Source organism: Leucoraja erinacea, chromosome 24 (assembly GCF_028641065.1).
Source record: "Leucoraja erinacea ecotype New England chromosome 24, Leri_hhj_1, whole genome shotgun sequence".
NCBI classification, from domain to species: domain Eukaryota; kingdom Metazoa; phylum Chordata; class Chondrichthyes; order Rajiformes; family Rajidae; genus Leucoraja; species Leucoraja erinaceus.
This window is the reverse complement of record NC_073400.1, coordinates 26,296,500-26,317,733: the sequence shown is the minus strand read 5'-3', so window position 1 is coordinate 26,317,733 and position 21,234 is coordinate 26,296,500. Positions and strand designations below refer to the sequence as shown.

Below are 21,234 nucleotides of genomic sequence, written 5' to 3'. Positions count from 1 at the left end.
GAGACCTGGATTTGATTCCGACTATGGGTGCTGGCCGTACGGAGTTTACATAGATACATAGAAAATAGGTGCAGGAGTAGGCCATTCGGCCCTTTGAGCCTGCACCTCTCCCAGAGACCACATGGATTTCTCTGGGAGCTCCGGTTTTCTCCAACACAAAGAGGTAGAGGTTTGTAGGTTAATTGGCTTTGGTTAAGTTGTCAATTGTCCCCAGTGTGTAGGATAATGCTAGTGTATGGGGATCGCTGGTCAGCATGCACTCGGTGGGCCGAAAGGCCTGTTTCTGCACTGTATCGCTAAAGTAAAGTAATGTATAGTGCCTCTCCGGAGAGGCTGCCTGACCTACTGAGTCACTCCACCATTTTGTGTATTAAACCAACATCTGCATTCCCTCATTTTGGCATGGAGGAGTTGGGCTGAAGGGGCTATATGACGAGGACTAAAGCTACAATTCACTTCTTCCAATATAGTATACAGCGTCCAGTGTTCACGATGTGGTCGTCTTTACATGAAAGGAAACAATGCAAACTAAAGCACGGCTTTGCAGAGCACTGCTGTTCAGTCTACGAGAACAAGCCTGTACCTAGAGTCATCTTTTATCCTCCATCTTAATCTCACTCAGACAGGTTTTGACTTCTTACACCATTCTAACAAAGCCCAACACAGATTAGAGGAATCTTTCCGCTAACCCAGATACATTACAGCCCCCAGCATTCGATGGTGATGGGAATTTCAGATAACTGGCCTTTCTAAATCCTTGGCAGAAATGAATAAGTTTATTGGCCAAGTATTCACATACAAGGAATTTGCCTTGGTGCTCCGCCCGCAAGTGACAACATGACATAGTGACAATTAGGAATGATACATAAGACATTAAACATTAATAATAAAACATTATTGATTAAACATGTGAATTAAATAAAATACCAGAGCAAAAGGAGGCCACAGATTTTTAGTTATTGAGTGGAGCTGCTACTTGTGGAAAAAAGCTGTTTTTATGCCTGGCAGTGGCAGCTTTGACAGTCTGGAGTCACCTTCCAATGGCCAGTTTAATGCATGAACCTGCAATGTTAATGCAGTTTCAACCCCTTTTCTACCCATACTGCCAGAGCGGCTGCATTTAAAACATTTCCAGCATTTTCTTGTTTTCCAGAAAATATGACACTATAGTGGCATTTAAGAGGATTTGGGATTGGCATATGGATACGTAAGAAATGATGGAATATGGATAATGCGTGGGTAGACAAGAGCAGTTTGTGTCTACCTGAGATAAGAGATGGGCTTGGTATCATGTTCGGGGAAGAGCCTGTTCTTATGCTGTACTGTTCTATGTTCCATGTTAAAATACAGTATTCTGAAATATTCGGATGGATAGGATAGGTTTTAAGGAATATTGGCCAAACGCAGGCAAGTCAAGAGTAGAATAGATGGGACATGTTGGTTGGTGTGGGCAAGTTGGGCCAGTTTCCACGCTGTAATATTATGAGCATGACTTGTTCTTTCTCTATACAGCTCCAGCCATAGTATTCCCCTCTCTACCCCATTCTCCTAACATCTCCCTCCATTTACAGATCGAGGGCTTGAGAATAGGTTAATGTTCACATAGTGACAATTAGGAATGATGTTGGGGAAGTCCAGAACAAGGGGTCACAGTTTAAGGATAAGGGGGAAATCTTTTGGGACCCCAATCTAACCTTGCTGTGGGGGCCAGAGAGTTTAGGTGTGGCCCTTGTGGCTAAAGGGATCAGGGGGTATGGAGAGAAAGCAGGTAAGGATACTGAGTTGGATGATCAGTGATCATATTGAATGGCGGTGCCGAAAGGCCGAATGGCCTGCCTCACCTATTTTCTATGTATGGCACTTCACTGGGGTGTAGCTGTACAACAAAAATATGCGGTTCTGTTCCTTTGTCATTGGCACTAGTTTGTTTTCAATAGTTAGTTAATTTAGTTTATTGTCGCCTGAACAGAGATACCGTGAAAAGCTTTTGTTGCGTGCTAACCAGTCAGCGGAAAGATAATACACGATTACAATCAATTCATCCACAGTGTACAGATACATGATGAAGGGAATAAAGATAAAACTACTGTCATGGGAAAAATAGCTGCAAAAGGCAAAATGTATTTGACAATACTTACTTGCAGTGCTTCTATCACCATATCCCTTGCTTCAAGTTCCCCCTCAAGCACGCTGAAGAACATCAGTAGCTCGGACTTGCTGAGATTTTCTAGGTTCATGTTGGTTCTATGAAAGAAAGATTATTGCTGTTAGCCTTGTCTTTTCTCCCTTTGTGCTTGATGCAAGGTTTAAGAAACATACTGTAATGTACAGGTAATTCTAGAAAGGATGAATCAATGAAGGTGGGTCCGATATATAAAGATATTTCATTTTAATAGTTTTCCACATGCGAAAACCCCACCTTTATACTATGTCATCTTTAGACCAGTTTGAGCTACTCCAACCTTGTTAGTCCAGAAATGTCTTTAAGTGTAGTTGAGTTTAGAGATACACCACGGAAACAGGCCCGTTGGCCCACCGAGTCAATGACGACCAACGATCACCCGTACCCTAGTTCTATCCTAAACACGAGGGACAATTTACAGAAGTCAATTAACCTACAAACCTGCACATCTTTAGAATGTGGGAGGAAACCGGAGCACCTGGAGAAAACCCACGCGGTCACAGGGCAAATGTACAAACTCCATACGGACAGCACCCGTAACCCAGGTCTCTGGCGCTGAAAGGCAACAACTCTACCGCTGTTCCACATTGTAATTATTTTATCAATGTTATCATTTTTTAAATCCAACGCTTGTCCTTCATCACCAATTTATTAGATTTTCATTTGTAAATGTCTCTCAAATTAGAGCCTGTTTGTTAAAAACGTTTGTGTTCTCTCTCATGATGCTCCCTGATCTGCAGAGTATTTCCATCGTTGTGCTTCTTCATTTCAGATGTTTCTTCTGAGCTCTGAAGATGGATATTAAAAAAAAAAAAAAAAAAAAAAAAAAAAAAAAAATGGACAAGCCCCTTTCAGTTATCAAATTACAGCAACAAGGGTTTTCTGTTCAACATTGTGCAGCGCTGGCACAGAAAACAAGTCCATGGTGAAAGGAGTTACTAAAAAAAATGAAGGCTCCCTTACAGTACAGACCTTTGTGTTGAGCAGATCTCTTACACCCAGTTTCACACAGGGTCTGGATAATTGTTCTGGATTGCATGCAAGAAGACTGCCACTGATACAAGCAAGCATTGAAATAGTTATTCTTGCTTTTCATCAACCTTGAAAAGCAAATTCCATTCTGAACACCTTTTGTTACCTAGTCGTCTTTACTGAAGGTCCATCACTGATTTTCCAGCACCCTTGCTTCTGGAGCCTTGCCAGATTTTCCGTTTTGCCGCACAAACAGGGGTCATGGCTTTGGAGGGGCCGAGATACCGGCCCGCAAAGTCTGTATGAGAAGGGATCTGCCGACTCCGGCTGGACTGGAGTTTCAGAGCCCTGGCTGCATGCTGCAAATTTGACCTGCTGATCAGCCGGGGAAGTCAGCAATGGGAAGGAACGGACTGCAGATGTTGGTTTGCACCAAAGATAGACACACAATGCTGGAGTAACTCAGCAGGTCAGGCAGCATCTCTGGAGAAAATGAATAGGTGGCGTTTCGGGTCGAGACCCTTCTTCACACTGAGTCAGGAGGGAGGGAAACTAGAGATATGAAAAGGTACAAAGAACAAATGAATGAAAGGTGTGAAAAGAACAAGTCAAAGCCAGCAAATGATCAAGGAAAGGTGGAGACCACAATGGTCCATTGTTGGCTGTTGAGAAGATGATAACGAGTGGACAGACCTTTGTGTTGTAACAGTGAAAACAGTGAAGTAAGCAGGACGACAGTGCAACCAGTAGGACGACTCGGGTGGGGGAAGGATGGAGAGAGAGAGGAAACTCTGTTTAGTTAAAACGTCAGGGAATTTGTGCACAGAATTAATGCATACTCTACTCATTGTATGGATTGAAGATAGAATCAAAGTGCTCGAGTAACTCAGCGGGTCAGGCAGAATTTCTGGAGAAAACAGATAGGTGAGGTTTCGGGTCGGACCCTACTTCAGACAAGTCGCCCACCCTTTTTCTCCAGAGTCACATCTTTCATGCTGCCTGACCTGCTGAGTTACACGTGATGCCGTCTGGAGCTATGCTCCTGGTAGGGTCACCCATGGCGCTAAGGTCGAGGGGGAGGTCTCTGACAAAGAGCAATCTAACCAAGACCTCAACGGTGGAACAGTGGAGGACAATGGTTGACTTTAGTGGAGCGTCACAATAGCTGTGAAGGCGGATGAAGGCTGCAGCAGAAAAGGGTCTCCGGTCGCCTTGGACTCCATGCCACTGGATCCTGACCCAGATCTGTCAAGGACCGTGGGGTGGCTGTCTGTGCACCAGTTACACAAAGTCACGCACAGGCGTCCTCCATGAGAGGACAGTCATACTCGTTTCGAGTGACTGCCGATGATGATGATGACACCAGCACTTTGTATCTATCATCGGTATAAACCAGCATCTGCAGCTCCTTTCTACACATTTTGTATGGATTGAATTTCACTTGGGATCCCATCTCATGAATAATGAATAGAAGTTTTAGGTGGACCTGCTCCATACTTAACTCGTATCTAATTTCAGATCTGTAACTAACAAGAAGACTCTGATGATGCTATTTAACATATTAGAATCAGGCAACATTAGATTTGTAACGTAGATTCTCCATTGTGCGGTTCTATACCACAATGGTGATGCAAAAATTAAAGAAAAGCAACAAAGGTTTGGCTAACGTGCTTCTGCAAATATACATAATAATGGCTTTAAAAAAAACCTCATCTGTTTAAAAAGGCCAGTCAAGTTGAAATATCACATTAACATTCTTACTCTATACAGGTCAGGAGTAATTTTCTCGTTAAGTATTTCTCCACTCTCCATGCCACTCGCCTACTTCAGAAAACCTATCATCAGTCTCTAAATTATGCGCATAAATCCACCTGTAGATTCCTCTACTCTTCCTTAAAGGCTGTCCAGGAGCTAAAGTATGGTTTTGCTTGAATAGACATCAGCCTCACTCAAGTTTAAAGGTCATAAGAGTCAAGTACATTTCCCAGGCCGGCTCCTCATCGAGCAAAGAATTTGACGCCGTTACAGGTGGTGATTTTCAGATGAAATATCAGGAACTGTTCTGGTTTAAAGTTTAACAAGCATATAACCATATAACAATTACAGCATGGAAACAGGCCATCTCGACCCTTCTAGTCCGTGCCGAACACATAATCTCCCCTAGTCCCATATACCTGCGCTCAGACCATAACCCTCCATTCCCTTCCCATCCATATAACTATCCAATTTATCTTTAAATGATAAAAACGAACCTGCCTCCACCACCTTCACTGGAAGCTCATTCCACACAGCTACCACTCTCTGAGTAAAGAAGTTCCCCCTCATGTTACCCCTAAACTTCAGTCCCTTAATTCTCATGTCATGTCCCCTTGTTTGAATCTTCCCTACTCTCAGTGGGAAAAGCTTTTCCACGTCAACTCTGTCTATCATGCACAAGCAACATGCACATATGCTACAAATGTTGATCCTAATCTTACAATATGTACTATCATTATACATTGTACACCTGAAGGGGTTAAAGTAACTCCAATGATGTCTCATAAAAATAATACTTGGAATTTGTCAGTTATAACGTTCCAAATCTCTGTAGCAGAACATAACTGAAGGTCAGGTCTTTGAGGAGACATCTAGATTTGGGGAGACACAGTGTCGCAGAGGAGTGGTGAAGTGGCACAGCGGTATGGTTGCTGCTTTAAGGGCCTGTCCCACTTGGGCGCGAAGATTTTGCGAATCCCAAAATCCCAAGGCGCAGCGCGGGACTGCGCGTCTCTGCCTCCATCACCACGCACCGTGCGCGCATCACGTGCGCGTCATGACGCGCAAATGATGTCGCTTAAATGATGCGCAAATGACGCCCAAGTGGGACAGCGCTGGAGACTGTATAGCGCTGGAGACCCATGTTCAATCTTGATTACGGATGCTGTCTATACAGAGTTTGTGTGTTCTCACTGTGACTGCTTGGGTTTTCTCTGGGTGTTCCGGTTTCCTTCGACACAGGTTTGTAGGTTAATTGGCTTGGTAACATTGTAAATTGTGGTGTGTGTGTGTGTGTGTGTGTGTGTGTGTGTGTGTGTGTGTGTGTGTGTGTGTGTGTGTGTGTGTGTGTGTGTGTGTGTGTGTATATATATATATAAAAATCACTGGACTTGGTGGGGCAAAGGGCCTGTTACCGCGTGATATCTCGAAAACCAAACTAAAATGAAAACAGTTCTAACATACAAATGTTTAGTGGCTAAATGCTACAGTTCGGCAAGTTAATGTCATGTTTAAATATATAACTAATTTCAATTGCATTACTTTGGGTATTTGCAGAAACAACATGGGTAAATCAACTGGAAATTTGTGTAATCACACGGACTTATTTTGTGGGACTTGTTTCATGGTTAGTGAATGGGAGTCAGCACTTTTAAGTAAATAATTACAGTCAGCATGGTTTTGTGTGTGGGAGATCACATAATTATGAATTTGTTTGAAAGTTCTTTAAAGAAGTAACCAAAAAGGTGGACGAGGACAGGGCAGTGGACTATTTGTATTTCAGTAAGCTTTTGATCAGGTTCTACATTGTCGGCTGTTCTGAAAGGTTAAATTGTATGGAATCCAGGGAGCATTAGCTAACTGGATACAGGATTTGCTTCATGATAGGAAGCAGATGGTGGTGGTGGAAGAGTGTTTTGTGGACTGGAGGCTTGTGAATCGTCGTGTGCCTCAGGGAACGGTGATGGTCCCATTGCTGTTTGGCATCTATAGTCAATGATTTAGATGAACATATACATGGCATGACGAGTCTGTTTGCAGATGACAAAAATGATATCGTACACAGTTAAGATTTTCATAGACGGCGAAGACTGTTGCCAGGACTTGGCGGCCTGAACCATAAGGAGAGGGACAGTCTACGACTTAATCCCTATGAGTACAAGACAGCTGAAGGGTGCATATATAGAGGTGCATAAAATAGAGGGGAATAGGGTGAATGCAGGGTTTGTTTCCCCTCCCCCCAGAGTAGTGGAATCAAGAACTAAAGGCCATAGATTGAAGATTAGAGGGGAAAGATTTAAAGGAACGCCAAGGGGCAACTTTTCCCACCCAGAGGAAGGGAGGTACGTGGAATTAACTGATTGAAGAAATATTTTAGACATGTACAATAACAATATTAACAACACATTTGGACAGGTACATGGATTGGAAAGGTTTAGACGAAGTGGGGTTTGTTTAGATGGGGCATCTCTTTCAGCATAGACAAATTGAGCTGAAGGGCCTATTCCCATGCTGTACGACTGGGAAACGTCATGATTTAAGCAATTAATTTATTGATTGATTGACACCATGATTTAAGCACAGTAGAGAAAATGCAAACACAGTGAGCAGGTCGGGTAACATTTTGTGGAGAGAGAAACAAAATGTATTAACTTTTCAGGTTAATGATCCTATGAGGATGGAAGTGTTAGGAACGCAAAACAAGTTTTAAGATGGAGATCAACAGATTAGTTGGAGGTTTGACGGGAAGGGGGCAGGGAAGAGATAGGCTAATTATGTGGCAAAAATGGGAGTCTAAGCTAGTCCCATTTGAATTTGACACAAAGCTTAATTTATCCAATCTACCCAATACAATCCTACCAACAACTAGAGAGCAGTCCTGAGTTACGATCTACCTCATTTGAGACCATCGGGCTATCTTTGATCAGACTTTACTGGACTTTATCAAGCACTAAACGTTATTCCCTTTACCCTGTATCTGTACACTGTGGATGGCTCGATTGTAATCATATATTGTTTTTCCGCTGAATGGTTAGCACGCAGCAAAAAAAAAAAAAAAAAAAAAAAAGCTTTTCCCCCATACCTTGGTACACGTGACAATGAACTAAACTAATTTAAAGGCAGCCCCAATGGCCAGTTTGACTTGGCAGCATTGACATTTAGCTCAGAAGCTGGAAACAAAATTAATTCTTGGTAGTACTGGCAGTGGGAGGTGGAAGCAGTGGTCAAAAGAACAGAGAAAAAAAATCTAAAGGAAATCACTGGTTGGGAAGAAAAGATCATTAAAATTGAAGAATCGCAAGTGATTTAGCACAGAAGCTATTAGAAACATAGAAATTAGTGCAGGAGTAGGCCATTCGGCCCTTCGAGCCTGCACCGCCATTCAATATGATCATGGCTGATCATCCAACTCAGTACCCCCGTACCTGCCTTCTCTCCATACCCCCTGATCCCCTTAGCCACAAGGGCCACATCTAACTCCCTCTTAAATATAGCCAATGAACTGGCCTCAACTACCCTCTGTGGCAGAGAGTTCCAGAGATTCACCACTCTCTGTGTGAAAAAAGTTCTTCTCATCTCGGTTTTAAAGGATTTCCCCCTTATCCTTAAGCTGTGACCCCTTGTCCTGGACTTCCCTAACATCGGGAACAATCTTCCTGCATCTAGCCTGTCCAACCCCTTAAGAATTTTGTAAGTTTCTATAAGATCCCAATCTTCTAAATTCTAGAGAGTATAAACCAAGTCTATCCAGTCTTTCTTCATAAGACAGTCCTGACATCCCAGGAATCAGTCTGGTTCCCAGGAATCACTCACATCGGACTATTCCCCTCCCACATTGCCTCCTTGCTCCAACACTTCCACCCCTGCCCCTCTTTTCAATCTCACATATGCTATTTTCAGGGGCACAGAAAATGCTCCTAAAACCCACACGTTAGAAAGTCACATTTTTGAAAAATTACCAGAAAATTACTTCTGGAGATCCCAATCAGACAAAACCCAATCTGGTATCTTAGTCAATTACAAATCATGTCTCCGAGGGCAGATAGAACAAACTTGAATGTATGGCAATCAAATAACTTTACCACTTCTGTAACAAGATAATAAAAATGGCAGAATATAAAGTCAGATGATTGACTATTTTCAGGCACAGCAGAGACTCACTGCCCAGCCCATCACGGGTACTGATCCCCCCAACCAATGAAGGGGTTTACCGGAATCGCTGCCTCAAAAAGCTGGCAAGCATCATCAGAGACCCACACCGCCCTAGCCACACACTCATTTCACTCCTGCCATCGGGGCAGGAGAAGAAGATACGAGGGCCTGAAAACTGTAACGTCCAGGTTCAGAAACAGCTTCTTCCCTACAGCCATAAGGCAATTAAACACTACAAACCTCCAAACAAGGTCTGAACTACATTGACGGGTGCATTTGTTCTGTCCTTTTGCACTATTGTTGTTTGTTTTCTTATATACCACATCAGACGCCAGTCTGAAGAAGAGTCTCGACCCGAAACGTCACCCATTCCTTCTCACCAGAAAAATAATCTTATTTGCAAGTCCAATTTTTGCCTCTTCACAACAACTTTCTTTTCCAAAAGAATTGTTGTGGGATTTCAGCTTCACAGGACTCAAGTTCGCACTTCCTCTTATGTTTAGCACCATTTCTGCTGTAAAATCACCTCACCACAATAATGCTCACAACTAATTAGAAGTTACCAGACGGTGTTAGAAAAAAGTCTACCATGCCAACAGCTGGAAACCATCACAGAGAAGCAGAGCAAAGTTTGCACTTTTCTTTACCATAAAAATGGGAAAATATAGCTTAAAAAAGTTACTGAAATGAGCCAGGAAGTTATCTTCAGATACATCCATTCTTGAGCCATACATTTAAGTAACAACATTGCCATTTGCAGCAACTCGGTGTACAGTGAAAAAAATGACATAAAATGCTGGAGTAACTGAGCAAGTCTGGCTGCATCTCTGGAGAACAAGGTTCCGCGATGTTTCCAGTTGACACCCTTTAGACTTTAGAGATATAGTGTGGAAACAGGCCCTTTGTCCCACTGAGTCAGCATTGACCTGCAATCACCCCACACACCCCAGTTCCATCCTGCATACTGGGGACAATTTACAACAGCCAATTAACCTACAAGCCTGTACACCTTGAGAGTGGGAGGAAAACACCCAGAGAAACCCCATGTGGTCCCAGGGAGATTGGGCAAACTCCGTACAGACAGCACCCGTAGTTAGGAATGAATTCCGGTCTCTGGATTTAGATTTGGGAAGCATGATCAGTGTGTCTGCAGATGATGTGAAATTTAGCAGAGTCATACAGCTACACACACCAGGGAAACTGGATCTTTGAGATAGTCTGGCTGAAATCGACCTTCAATCCACCTCATCCATACTAACCAAGTTGTCTAATCAAGCTAGTCCACTTTCCTGACCCTCGCTCATAAGGGAAGGGGAATTAAAATGGGTAGCTGCCAGAGACCCTTTGTCTTCTATCCATCTCTGTCCTTTGTCCACCAATCTGTTAATTAAAGACCCCCCCACATATAATCACCCTATTTGTCCCACCTCCACAACTCTTCCAATTTTCTTCCCCCCCCAAAATCAGTCTGAAGACAGTTCCCAACTCAAAAACAAAATCCTACCCATATTCTCCAAAATAGCTGTAAAAGGATATAAAAATGTATCTACCATGCCCTCAATCAGATATCTGTGGCCATATCAAGCTGTCTGCAGAATGTAAAAGACTAGATGTTACTAAATGCTGAGGTTCTATCCATTCCCAGTTCAGTATAGATCTGGGCAATGTCCATTCAGTTGGATATTTCTGTACCAGCTGCTCCTCTTAGAAAGATTTGTTCTGAAGAACCCCTTTGGCCAAAAGTCAATTAGGTAGAGGTTTACACGTAATGACCTTAAGACCCCAAAGGGAAGGGAAACGGTGGATTCTTATCAGCTGCTTTCTTGAGCAGCCAAAGTCAATTAGCAATGTGCCTCATCACAAGAACTGAACCACCAGGGCAGCATGGTGGCACAGCGACAGAGTTGCTGCCTTACAGCACTAGAGTCCCGGGTTCGATCCTGACTATGGGTGCTGTCTGTATGGAGTTTGTACGTTCTCCCTATGACCTGCGTGAATTTAGTCCAGGAGCTCTGCTTTCCTCCCATATACGTGTTCGGCAGGGTCGAGATGGCCTGTTTCCGTGCTGTAATTGTCATATGGTTTTATATGATTATTCCAAAGACAGACAGGTTTGTAGGCTAGTTAACTTGATAAAAATATAAATTGTCCCTCGTGCGTGTGGGATAGTGTCCGTGTGCATGGACTCGGTGGGCCGAAGGGCCTGTCCCGCACTATATCTTTCAAACTAGTACCAAGAACATAATTGATTGGTGGTGAGAAGTCCATCAGAACCTTTATGCATACCTAGAATCTAATGGGCTAGAAAAAAATTGAAACTTGCAATGAACTTTGACTAACACAACCTTGCAAGTGGTATGCAAAAATGAATTCATACAGTGGAAACACTTACACAACTCAAAAGGCGAGACGTCACACTGAATTGATAGAGCACAAATTGCTGATTTAACGTTTTAAACACTCAAATACCAGATTACAGATTTTCTTTGAAATATCGAGCAGTTCTAAAACTGTGAATGTTTGCAATTGTAACAAGGAATGAATTGTACGCACAGCAGATACATTTTGAAGAGTTTGCTATTTGTATGCACAGGAAGTGGATGGAGAGGATAGTGTAATGACAGAAGTCTGTTGTCCTGTTCCCTTTTCTAAATACTCCCTCTGTCACCATGGTATGACTGGGCTTCTGCACACAATTTAGGAACTTAATGAACTGCAAATATAGGGGACTAGTTGCCTATGTTTATTTCCCCAATAGAGAATAGGCCACCTCAACAAATACTTCATTGACTCTTATTTTCCTGGGCTTTGACTTAATTGGTTTCCTGAATAAAAAGCTGCTCTAAACAAAGGGCCCCAATCAGAAAGGAGCCAAATAACACACTTTCACTTCAGTAAGGAAAAGTGGATCTATAGTGTGTTGGAAGGAACTGCAGATGCTGGTTTAAACTGAACATAAGACACAAAAAGCTGGAGTAGCTCAGCGGGCCAGACAGCATCTCTGGAGAAAAAGAATAGGTGACGTTTCGGGTCGAGACACTGCTTCACACTGACTGTAGCGTTATATAATGATCAGAACTCCACTTTACCATACAATAGACAATAGGCAATAGACAATAGGTGCAGGAGTAGGCCATTCGGCCCTTCGAGGCAGCACTGTCATTCAGGGATCATGGCTGATCTATCGATCCCTCCTGACCCCATTCTCCTGCCTTCGCCCCATAATCTATAGTTTTAGTCTCTGTAAAGGTTTCAAATTACAGCGAGAACGGTTAAAAATATCTAGCAGACAAACTGCAAGTAATTCACTGGAATAACTATTTACAGAAGTCATCCCGTGCCCCAAAATATTCATTTCTTCATGATGTAAAATAATGTTTTCTGTTCGGGACAGTCAAGTATGTTATTGAAAAAAGTGAAAAATGTGTCTAATTATCTAACCTCCGGAATTGGTAGCTGAAAGTGGCTCGGCTTGAAAACAATAGAATGCTTAAGTCCTTCATTGCCGACCATTGTTCCTCTCTCTGCCTTCCTGCCACATCTGATCTTTCGCGACCTTGATGCAGCTGTTCTTTACCGAACACAGCAGCTCTTTGTCTGCTGCATAATAAAGTGTAGTTTATTGCTTTCCAGATTTAATTTATTCTGCTTCAAGTAAATTTAATGGAAGTGACAAGTTAATTAAGGCATGTTCAATCCGAATCCAATAGCCTAATTCTGCAAATTATGCCCAAATCAAAAAACTGGAGCACAAAGTCTGAATTTAAACCATTTGCCGTATCAGGTTGTTATAACCGTCACCTAGAATTTGTATTCATTTTCAAAACAAGATCAAATCATATGTGTAACAAAGCCATTACACTGTGACACACCAAATTAAAATTTATACTGACCAAAATTCACTGATATAGTATGGTTACAATAATGTACTTTAATGGTATTAACCAGTGTTATTATTTCTTTGTGTAGCAAGGAACTGCAGATGCTGGTTTAAACAAAAGATAGACACAAAAAGCTGGAGTAACTCAGCAGGTCGGACGGCATCTCTGGAGAAAAGGAATAGGTAACATTTCGGGTCGAGACGATCTTCAGGACTGAAGAAGGGTCTTGACCAGAAACGTCACCTATCCCTTTTCTCCAGAGATGCTGTCTGACCCGCTGAGTTACTCCAGCTTCTTGTGTCTATCTTCGATATAATTTCTTCACTGGCTTCAAGGCATAATGAAGAGGATGCTTTAATAAGCACTTCATCCACCCCCACCCCTCCCTATCCCACCTCCTTCCCCCAAAAGTAAGAGGCCTTTCTGAGAAAGGGAACAAGGTACTACAACAATGGAAAATATCAAGCAAAATAACAGAATATTTCTAAATACAAAGCACACAAAATTTCTCATACAAAAATACCGACACACATTTTGTGCTTTGAATTAAACTAACAAGATAACTTATGATTAGTGTAGGAAGAAGGAATTGCAGATGCAGGTTTATACTGAAGAAGGAGTAACTCAGCGGGTCAGGCAGCATCTCTTGAGAAAAGGAATAGGTGACGTTTTGGGTTGAGTCCCTTCTTCAGACCCAAACTGTTACCTATTCCTTTTCTCCAGAGAATGCTGTCTGACCCTCTGAGTTACTCTAGCTTTTTATGTCCATCTTCAACTCATGAATAGTGTGTACAGAAGACTGGAGTAAACAGCCCAAATATATTAAACATCCAAACATTTGTATGAAGTAATCTGTCACAGTGAATTAAGATTATATTTATATCCTTATACATTATTCTTACACGCTACCCTTTATATCGACCAACACAACTTAAGTACGTCTTCATAAGTCTTTATGCCAAATAGAATTTCTCTCCACAGATATTAACCAACGTGAAATAGCCTTTCAATAAACAAATCAAGGTGGAAATATTTAGTGGACAAATCCTCCAAAACAGAACCAGAAAAGAGTTAAGTATTATTCCACTGAGATACAAGAGACTGCAGGTGCTGGAATCTCGAGTTTGAAGATGAGCCCTGACCCAAAATGTTATCCACCCGTTTGCCTGCCAAGTTCCTCCAGTAGTTTTTTTTTTTACTAAAGCATCATGCAAATATAAGCCCGATCAACGTTCCACTTGTAGCCTGGGACAAAATGGAAATGCATTAAAATGGCCAAACAGATTACAAAAATAAAACACGCATCAAACTTGTAAATTTGATAATGTTATCATGATCCTCTAAACTTGGGCATTAAGTCATTTAGCAATGCGCTACAATTAAAAAGGCATGCATAATAAAGTTTATATCAGTCTCAAGAAGGGTGCCGACCTGACATATCACCTATCCATGACCAACAGAGATGCTGCTCGACCCACTGAGTTACTCCAGCACTTTATGTTTCACTCAAGGTTCCAGCATCTGCAGTTGCTTGTGTCTCAGGGTTTAAATCAGGCCATTGATCATTCTGCCTTTCAGCTAGGTTCCATCTACGCTTCATGCTGCCTCGGCGAGTCCACCAGCTTTATAAAGGATGAGTCTCACCCCGGACACTCCCTCTTCCCCCCTTTCCCATCAGACAAGAAGTACAGAAGTGCGAAAATGCATATCTCCAATTTCAGGAAGTTTCTACCCAGTTGTTATCAAGCAACTGAACCATCCCATCACCAACCAGAGAGTGGTCCTGACCTAACATCTACCTCATTGGAGACTATCGGACTATCTTCAATCAGAATTTATAATGCATTAAACATTATTCCCTTGGTCTGTATCTGTACACAATGGGTGGCTCGATTGTAATCACGCATGTAATCTCTTCGCTGCACGCAACAAAATAACTTTTCACTGTACCTTGCTAAACTAGCTAGCAATTGGAAACCAATCACAGGCATGACGGCCTAGAATTTGCTCAAGTAGGAATTCCTGTGGCATTTGCTACAAGTTGTTTACTTTCTTCAGTTATCAGCCAGTTATTCTGGAATTACATGTGGTTGGAAAAACAGACTGACATTGACGGAAAATTACAACAGGAATCGAGAAAAGGAGAAATAGATCTAGCATATTATTCACAGAAAATTAAATAGAGAGTAATATGATTAGGTCTGTGGAGAAGAAATATGATTTAACATATCTCCAGGAACCATAGGGCAGCACAAAGGCACAGCTGCTGCTTCACAGCGCCAGAGACTCAGGTTCGATCCCGACTCCGGGTGGCGTCTGTGTGGAGCCTACGACACATTCTCCCTGTGACCGTGTGGGTTTCCTCAGGGTGCTCTGGTTTCCACCCTCATCCCAAAGGTTTGCAGGTTTGTAGGTTAATTGGCTTCTATAAAATTGACTCTAGTCTAGTGTATAGGATAGAATTAGTGTATGGGTGATTGATGGTCATTGCAGACTCGGTGGGCCAAAGGGCCTCACACTGTATCTATATTATTTTAAATGTGATAATGGTATCACAGTAAATTAGTGGGCATTGCCAAAAAACAGGGAATGTGTCTGAAAATTAGATGTGTAAAACTAGTGCGTGAACCTCCTATGAACTTGATGGACCCTTTCACACAAAGGGTGGTGGGTGTATGGAACAAGCTGTCAGAGAAGGTCGTTGACTATCCAAACGTTTAAGATTCAGTTGGAAAGGTACATGAATAAGATAGGTTTGGTGGGATATGGGCCAAATGCAGGCAGGTGGGACTAGTGTAGCTGGGACATGTAGGTTGGTATTCCATGCTGTATGACTGAAGGGACTGTTTCCTAGTTGTATCTCTAAACTATTTGTCACCTGTAGCAGCTGAGAGTTCAGTTCCACTTCTATGGGTCCGTCATTTCAGAACCATGAAGTGCTGTATTCAGTGTTCTATATATGCTTTGCAACCACTCGATTTCTAAGCACAGTTTAATTCATATTTGCAGCACTACCTCCACAATCTTTTTGCGATTCAAGAGTCAAATTGACAAGAGTGAGTTCATTTTGAGAGGCCAGTGATAGAAAGGCACAATTCATCCAGAAATTTTTAGCAACGGGCATTTACTTCTCCAGCTTAAATGACTTTATTTTCCTTGCATTTATTAAAAGAATGTATCCCTTGAACGTATTATTTTACAAAGCAATTCTGAGCAAATAAATTTACTACACATCAACAAACAGGTCTTTATTAGCTCCATCAGACCGTTTACATTGAATGACTTGTGGAGGGGCAAGAAATGACTAGTAAGTTTAGGTTTAAATGTACCTCTGAACAACATTAAATGATTTCCAAAAATTAGCAATCGCAGAGTTTAAAATATTCCGTGTTCTTTTGTTTCACACTGATGTAAAACTCAATAATTTGATGTCAACAACCTACAGCAGCATTTATTGACTAGAAATTTATATTGGGTTGTCCTTAAAAACATTGCATAATTTTCACACGCAGTAATTGGGGCACTCAAAAACAAAGTATCATTGTGGCAATTTAAAATGCAAATCAAACCGATGCAATGAATTACAATTATCTTTTTATATTTTAATGCTGTTTTCTCTCAAATAAGAATATCAACGGAGGGGACAACGAGAGAGGCTTTTGGAGATTTGCAGGGTCAATTATTCATGTCAAGAAGTTATAGAAGCAGAATAAAGGGCCTGTCCCACTCTACGAGGTAATTCAAGAGTTCTCCCGAGTTTCCCCTGATTCGAACTTGGAGAATTACGGTAATAGCCGCTCGTAGGTACTAGGGGCTCTCGTGGACATTTTTCAACATGTTGAAAAATCTTCACGAGCTTACCGCGTTTCCCGAGTACCTGCCGTTAGCGTTACGAGCCGCTAAGAGACGCCCCGAGCTCCGACGTACATTCTACGTACTTACCACGTGTTTGATTTTTTTTTAAACTCGGGAGAGCTCTTGAATTACCTCGTACTGTGGGACAGGCCCTTTAGGCTCATCAAGTCTACTCCGCCATTCGATCATGGCTGATCTATCTTTCCCTCTTAACCCCATTCTCCTGCCTCCTCCCCATGAACCCTAACACCTGTACAAATCAAAAATCTATCTATGTGTAGGAAGGAACTGAAGATGCTGGTTTAAACCGAAGATAGACACAAAAAGCTGGAGTAACTCAGCCGGACAGGCAGCATCTCTGGAGATAAGGAATGGGTGATGTTTCGGGTTGAGACCCTTCTTCACACTGAAGAAGGGTCCTCCTTCTGAAGAAGGGTCTCACCTGAAACATCACCCATTCTTTCTCTCCAGAGATGCTGCCTGTCCCGCTGAGTTACACCATCTTTATGTGAAGAATCTATCTGTCTCTGCCTTACAAATATCCATTGACTTGGCCTCCACACCATTCTGTGGCAATGAATTACACAGATTCACCACCCTCTGACTAAAGAAATTCCTCTGCATCTCCTTCCTGAAGGAACGTCCTTCAATCCTGATGCTATGATCTCTGGTCCTAGACTCTCCCACTAGTGGAAACATCCTCTCCACATCCACTCTGTCCAGGCCTTTCACTATTTGGTAAGTTTCAATGAGATCCCCCTCATCCTTCTAAACTCCATCAAATAGAGGCCCAGTGCCGTCAAACGCTCATCGAATATTAATCCAGTGCCATCAAACACTCATATTTTGTTAACACACTCAATCCTGGGATCAATCTCGTAAACCTCCTCTGTACCATCTCCACGCCAAAACATCCTTCTTCAGATGAGGCCCAAGACTGCTCACAATACTGGCACAAGACGATTATTAGCGCAAGATAAATGACAGTATACGTTAGGTTAATTCTAATTCGTCATGTTGGTATCCTTAACTACCCCTCCATGAACAGCGTTCAATTATATTATTGATAGCCACCAGTTAAACAACAGTCTCATCCAAAAAAAAACTTCAAGTGCAAAGAATGAATGATATAGAACAATGTTACTCAGAATTCTGCCATTTCAAAATTGACACAGATGGATAGTCCTCTCAAATGTATATTCATGAGCTTATTACCGAAAATGTGATCACCTCCCTGTTACTATACAGCACAGTGACAGCCAAGCACAACGTGATTAATCAATAAATAAATGGACGCGAGTAATTAAATACATACACACACACACAATAGACCTTAAATATTTAAACAGGACAATTGATAATTACAGATAAAAAAGTGAGTCAATATGATTCAGGCTATTAATCATCCCATGTACCATTACAGATTAGATATGCAAATTAAGAATTTTCTCCAAAAAAAGATTCCACTCAAAAAACAAGGGAATACCCAATTTGCTTCTGCAATTAATGGTCCTCAAAGGACATTTTTAACAAATACCATTGGTGCTTCAATAACTTATAATTCTTTCCTTCATTTATTACAATAGAAAATATATTTGCAAACAATGACGCACCAGTAATATAAGGAACTGGCTTAATTCCTTTCAAGGAGTTATTTCCTCAAATTCAAACAAAAACGTGTGGTTTTTTTTTTTGGCAAGGATGCTATTTGTGTTTTCCCTCCGACCCCAAAATGTCTCATCTTTAATGGCTCAAGGATGACCCAAAGTTCTTCACCCTCTGAAGAGCGTTTCAAGTGCTCGTGGGAACAGAAGAACTTCATTGTATGACAACTCCCAAGTCACTTTAAAAAGTGCCTTACATGCTATTTAGGTACTTTCAAAATATTATTAATTATTACATGGTAATCACTCTTTCTCAATTGACCCCACCAACAAACATGTGTTCTTTAGATGTTTGGGTCTTGAAGGATGACGTCTACTTGAAACACAAAGAGGGTGGCACGGCGGCGCTGCGGTAGAGTTGTTGCGTTACAGCAGCAGAGACCCGGGTTCAATCCTGACTACCGGTGCTGGGTGAACAGAGTACGCGCTTGATCCCTCTGACCATGTGGGTTTTCGCCGAGTGCTCCGGTTTCCTCCCACATACCAAAGACGTAGAGATTTGTAGGTAATTGGCTTTGGGAAAATTGTAAATTGTCCCTAGTGTGTAAGAATACGCTGGCGTACGGGTGATCGCTGGTCAGTGCGAACTCGGTGGGCTGTATCTCTAAACTAAACAAAAGCTGGAGAAACTCAGAGGGTCAGGCAGCATCTCTGGAGACCCTCAGACTTCATTGGAGATATCTCAGACCATCTTTAATCGGACTTTAACTTGCACTGAACGTTATTCCCTTTATCCTGCATCCGTACCCTATGGACGGTCGGCTCCATTGTAATCAAGTATAGTCTTTCTGCTGACTGTATAGCACACAACAACAAAGCTTTTCACTGTACCTCGGTACACATGACAAAAAAACTAAACTAAAATGGGGGGGGGGAATGGACAGATGATGTTTCAGGTCCAGCCCCTTCTTCAGACCGAAGTAGCACCACAACCAGAAATGTTGCCTGTCGACATTCCCTTCACAGATGCTGCCTGACCCACCGATTAACTCCAGCACGTTGTGTTTCACTCAAGATTCCAGCATCTCCAGTTCCTCGTGCCTGTATTCAATGACTATTAAGGCGAAGGAAGTTTTCCATGTCACTGATTGCTCCTCGTCTGCTCAGTAAACTCACCGAAGCCTCCCCCTCACTTGGCCAAATGCCTCAATTACCCAAACCTCAACTCAGAATTAAAGAGCGTGGTCCAAACCCAAATTCAGGGAAAGAAATCTGAGGGGAATCCCTGAGAATGAATGTTAGTCACATTTTTATTTTAACCTAAAAAAGGTTTTCAACCACACACTACCACCTAGAAAAAAAAGTATTCAAACTTTTCTTACAGAGTAGAAAGCTACACAGAGAGATAGAGAGAGAGATATATGATGAAGGGTAAAACACACATTTACAACTTGTAACGTTTCAAATTGGATTGCAATACTTGATCTCTTTTGATCCAATTTTCTATTGATCTTTTTTTCCTATTGAATTGTGCCGCCTCGAAATAAAAGCCTTTAATCAAGAGAAAATGACTGGAAGGAGGAGGAGGGGGGGGAGAAAAGAAGAGAACTTACAAAGTATAAAGTGCAGGAAGAAAAATAAAAGAGTAAAATATTCCTCAGAAGGACTGGAAAAAAAACATTTTAAAAATCCACTCAAATCTTTACCTCATAAATCGACTCGAAGCATCGAATTCTTGCAGTGGAGGTGAAGGGATGGTTTAGAAGGGGGGTTAAAAAGAAACTTACATTTGAGGCTCCTCTCTGTGTCTGGCTCTTCGTGTTGAAGATCCGACTCAATCTCAGCTTCTGGTCTCTTTCCATCCCCTTGTCCTCCCGCCCCTCCCCCTTCCCCCGTCACTCACGGTGACTGGCGGCGGCCCGGGCCAATGGGTGGCGGCGGACGGGTGGGCGGGACGCGCGCACGCCCCGCCCACCGCCGACCACCGCGCATGCTCGGGGCGGCGCTCCCTTTGTCTCCCCGCCGTCCGCCTCTCGGTGACGTCACCTCCGGAGAGGTGGGCTTTCCTCTCACAATGGTGACACTTGATGCAAGCCAACTGATACAAGTACAAGCTTTGGATCTAAACTTTCCACAAACTTAGTTTGCAAACCCAACTTTTGGACAGGGTTTTGGATTTAAACTTTCCACAAACTTAGTTTGCAAACCCAACTTTGGACAGGGTTTTGGATCTCAACTTTTACAAACTTACTTTTGGACAGGGCTTTGGATCTCACCTTTTACAAACTTAGTTTGCAACCCAACTACTACAAACTTTTTACCAATTTACTTTCCAACCCAACTGATACAAGCTTTGGATTTAAACTTTCCACAAACTTAGTTTGCAAACCCAACTTTGGACAGGGTTTTGGATCTCAACTTTTACAAACTTACTTTTGGACAGGGTTTTGGATCTCACCTTTTACAAACTTAGTTTGCAACCCAACTACTACAAACTTTTTACCAATTTACTTTCCAACCCAACTGACACAAGCTTTGGATCTAAACTTTCTACAAACTTAGTTTGCAAACCCAACTTTGGACAGGGTTTTGGTTCTCAACTTTTACAAACTTAGTTTGCAACCCAACTACTACAACTTTGGAACCAAAACTTTTTACCAACTTACTGTGCAACCCAAGCTTTGGACCCAAACGTTTTTACCAACTTAGCTTGCAACCCAACTACTACAAACTTTAGACTTGGCCATTTTAAACTTCACTGGGATAAGGTAATGTATTCTTCTCTCTGCTTAAAATATGTTTACATAGATGTTTTCATAAATTACTTCCATGT

At 42.1% G+C, this 21,234-nt stretch overlaps 1 protein-coding gene across 3 annotated transcripts in view; it reads right to left on the bottom strand.

The window, feature by feature from the left end:
- Positions 1 to 20,285, bottom strand: part of cttnbp2nlb (CTTNBP2 N-terminal like b) — a 59,060-nt gene extending 38,775 nt beyond the window's left edge. For 2 of the 3 annotated variants that reach the window (XM_055654864.1, XM_055654863.1), the window contains exons 1-2: positions 20,108 to 20,239; positions 2,139 to 2,244 (exon numbers count right to left, since the gene is read on the bottom strand). In XM_055654864.1, coding sequence (XP_055510839.1) covers positions 2,139 to 2,244; positions 20,108 to 20,112 — 111 coding nt within the window. In that variant the 5' untranslated portion in view covers positions 20,113 to 20,239. Of the gene's footprint in view, positions 1 to 2,138; positions 2,245 to 20,107 lie in introns of all 3 variants that reach the window. The other variant, XM_055654865.1, reaches the window with a different exon arrangement.
- Between the last annotated feature and the right edge of the window lie 949 nt (positions 20,286 to 21,234).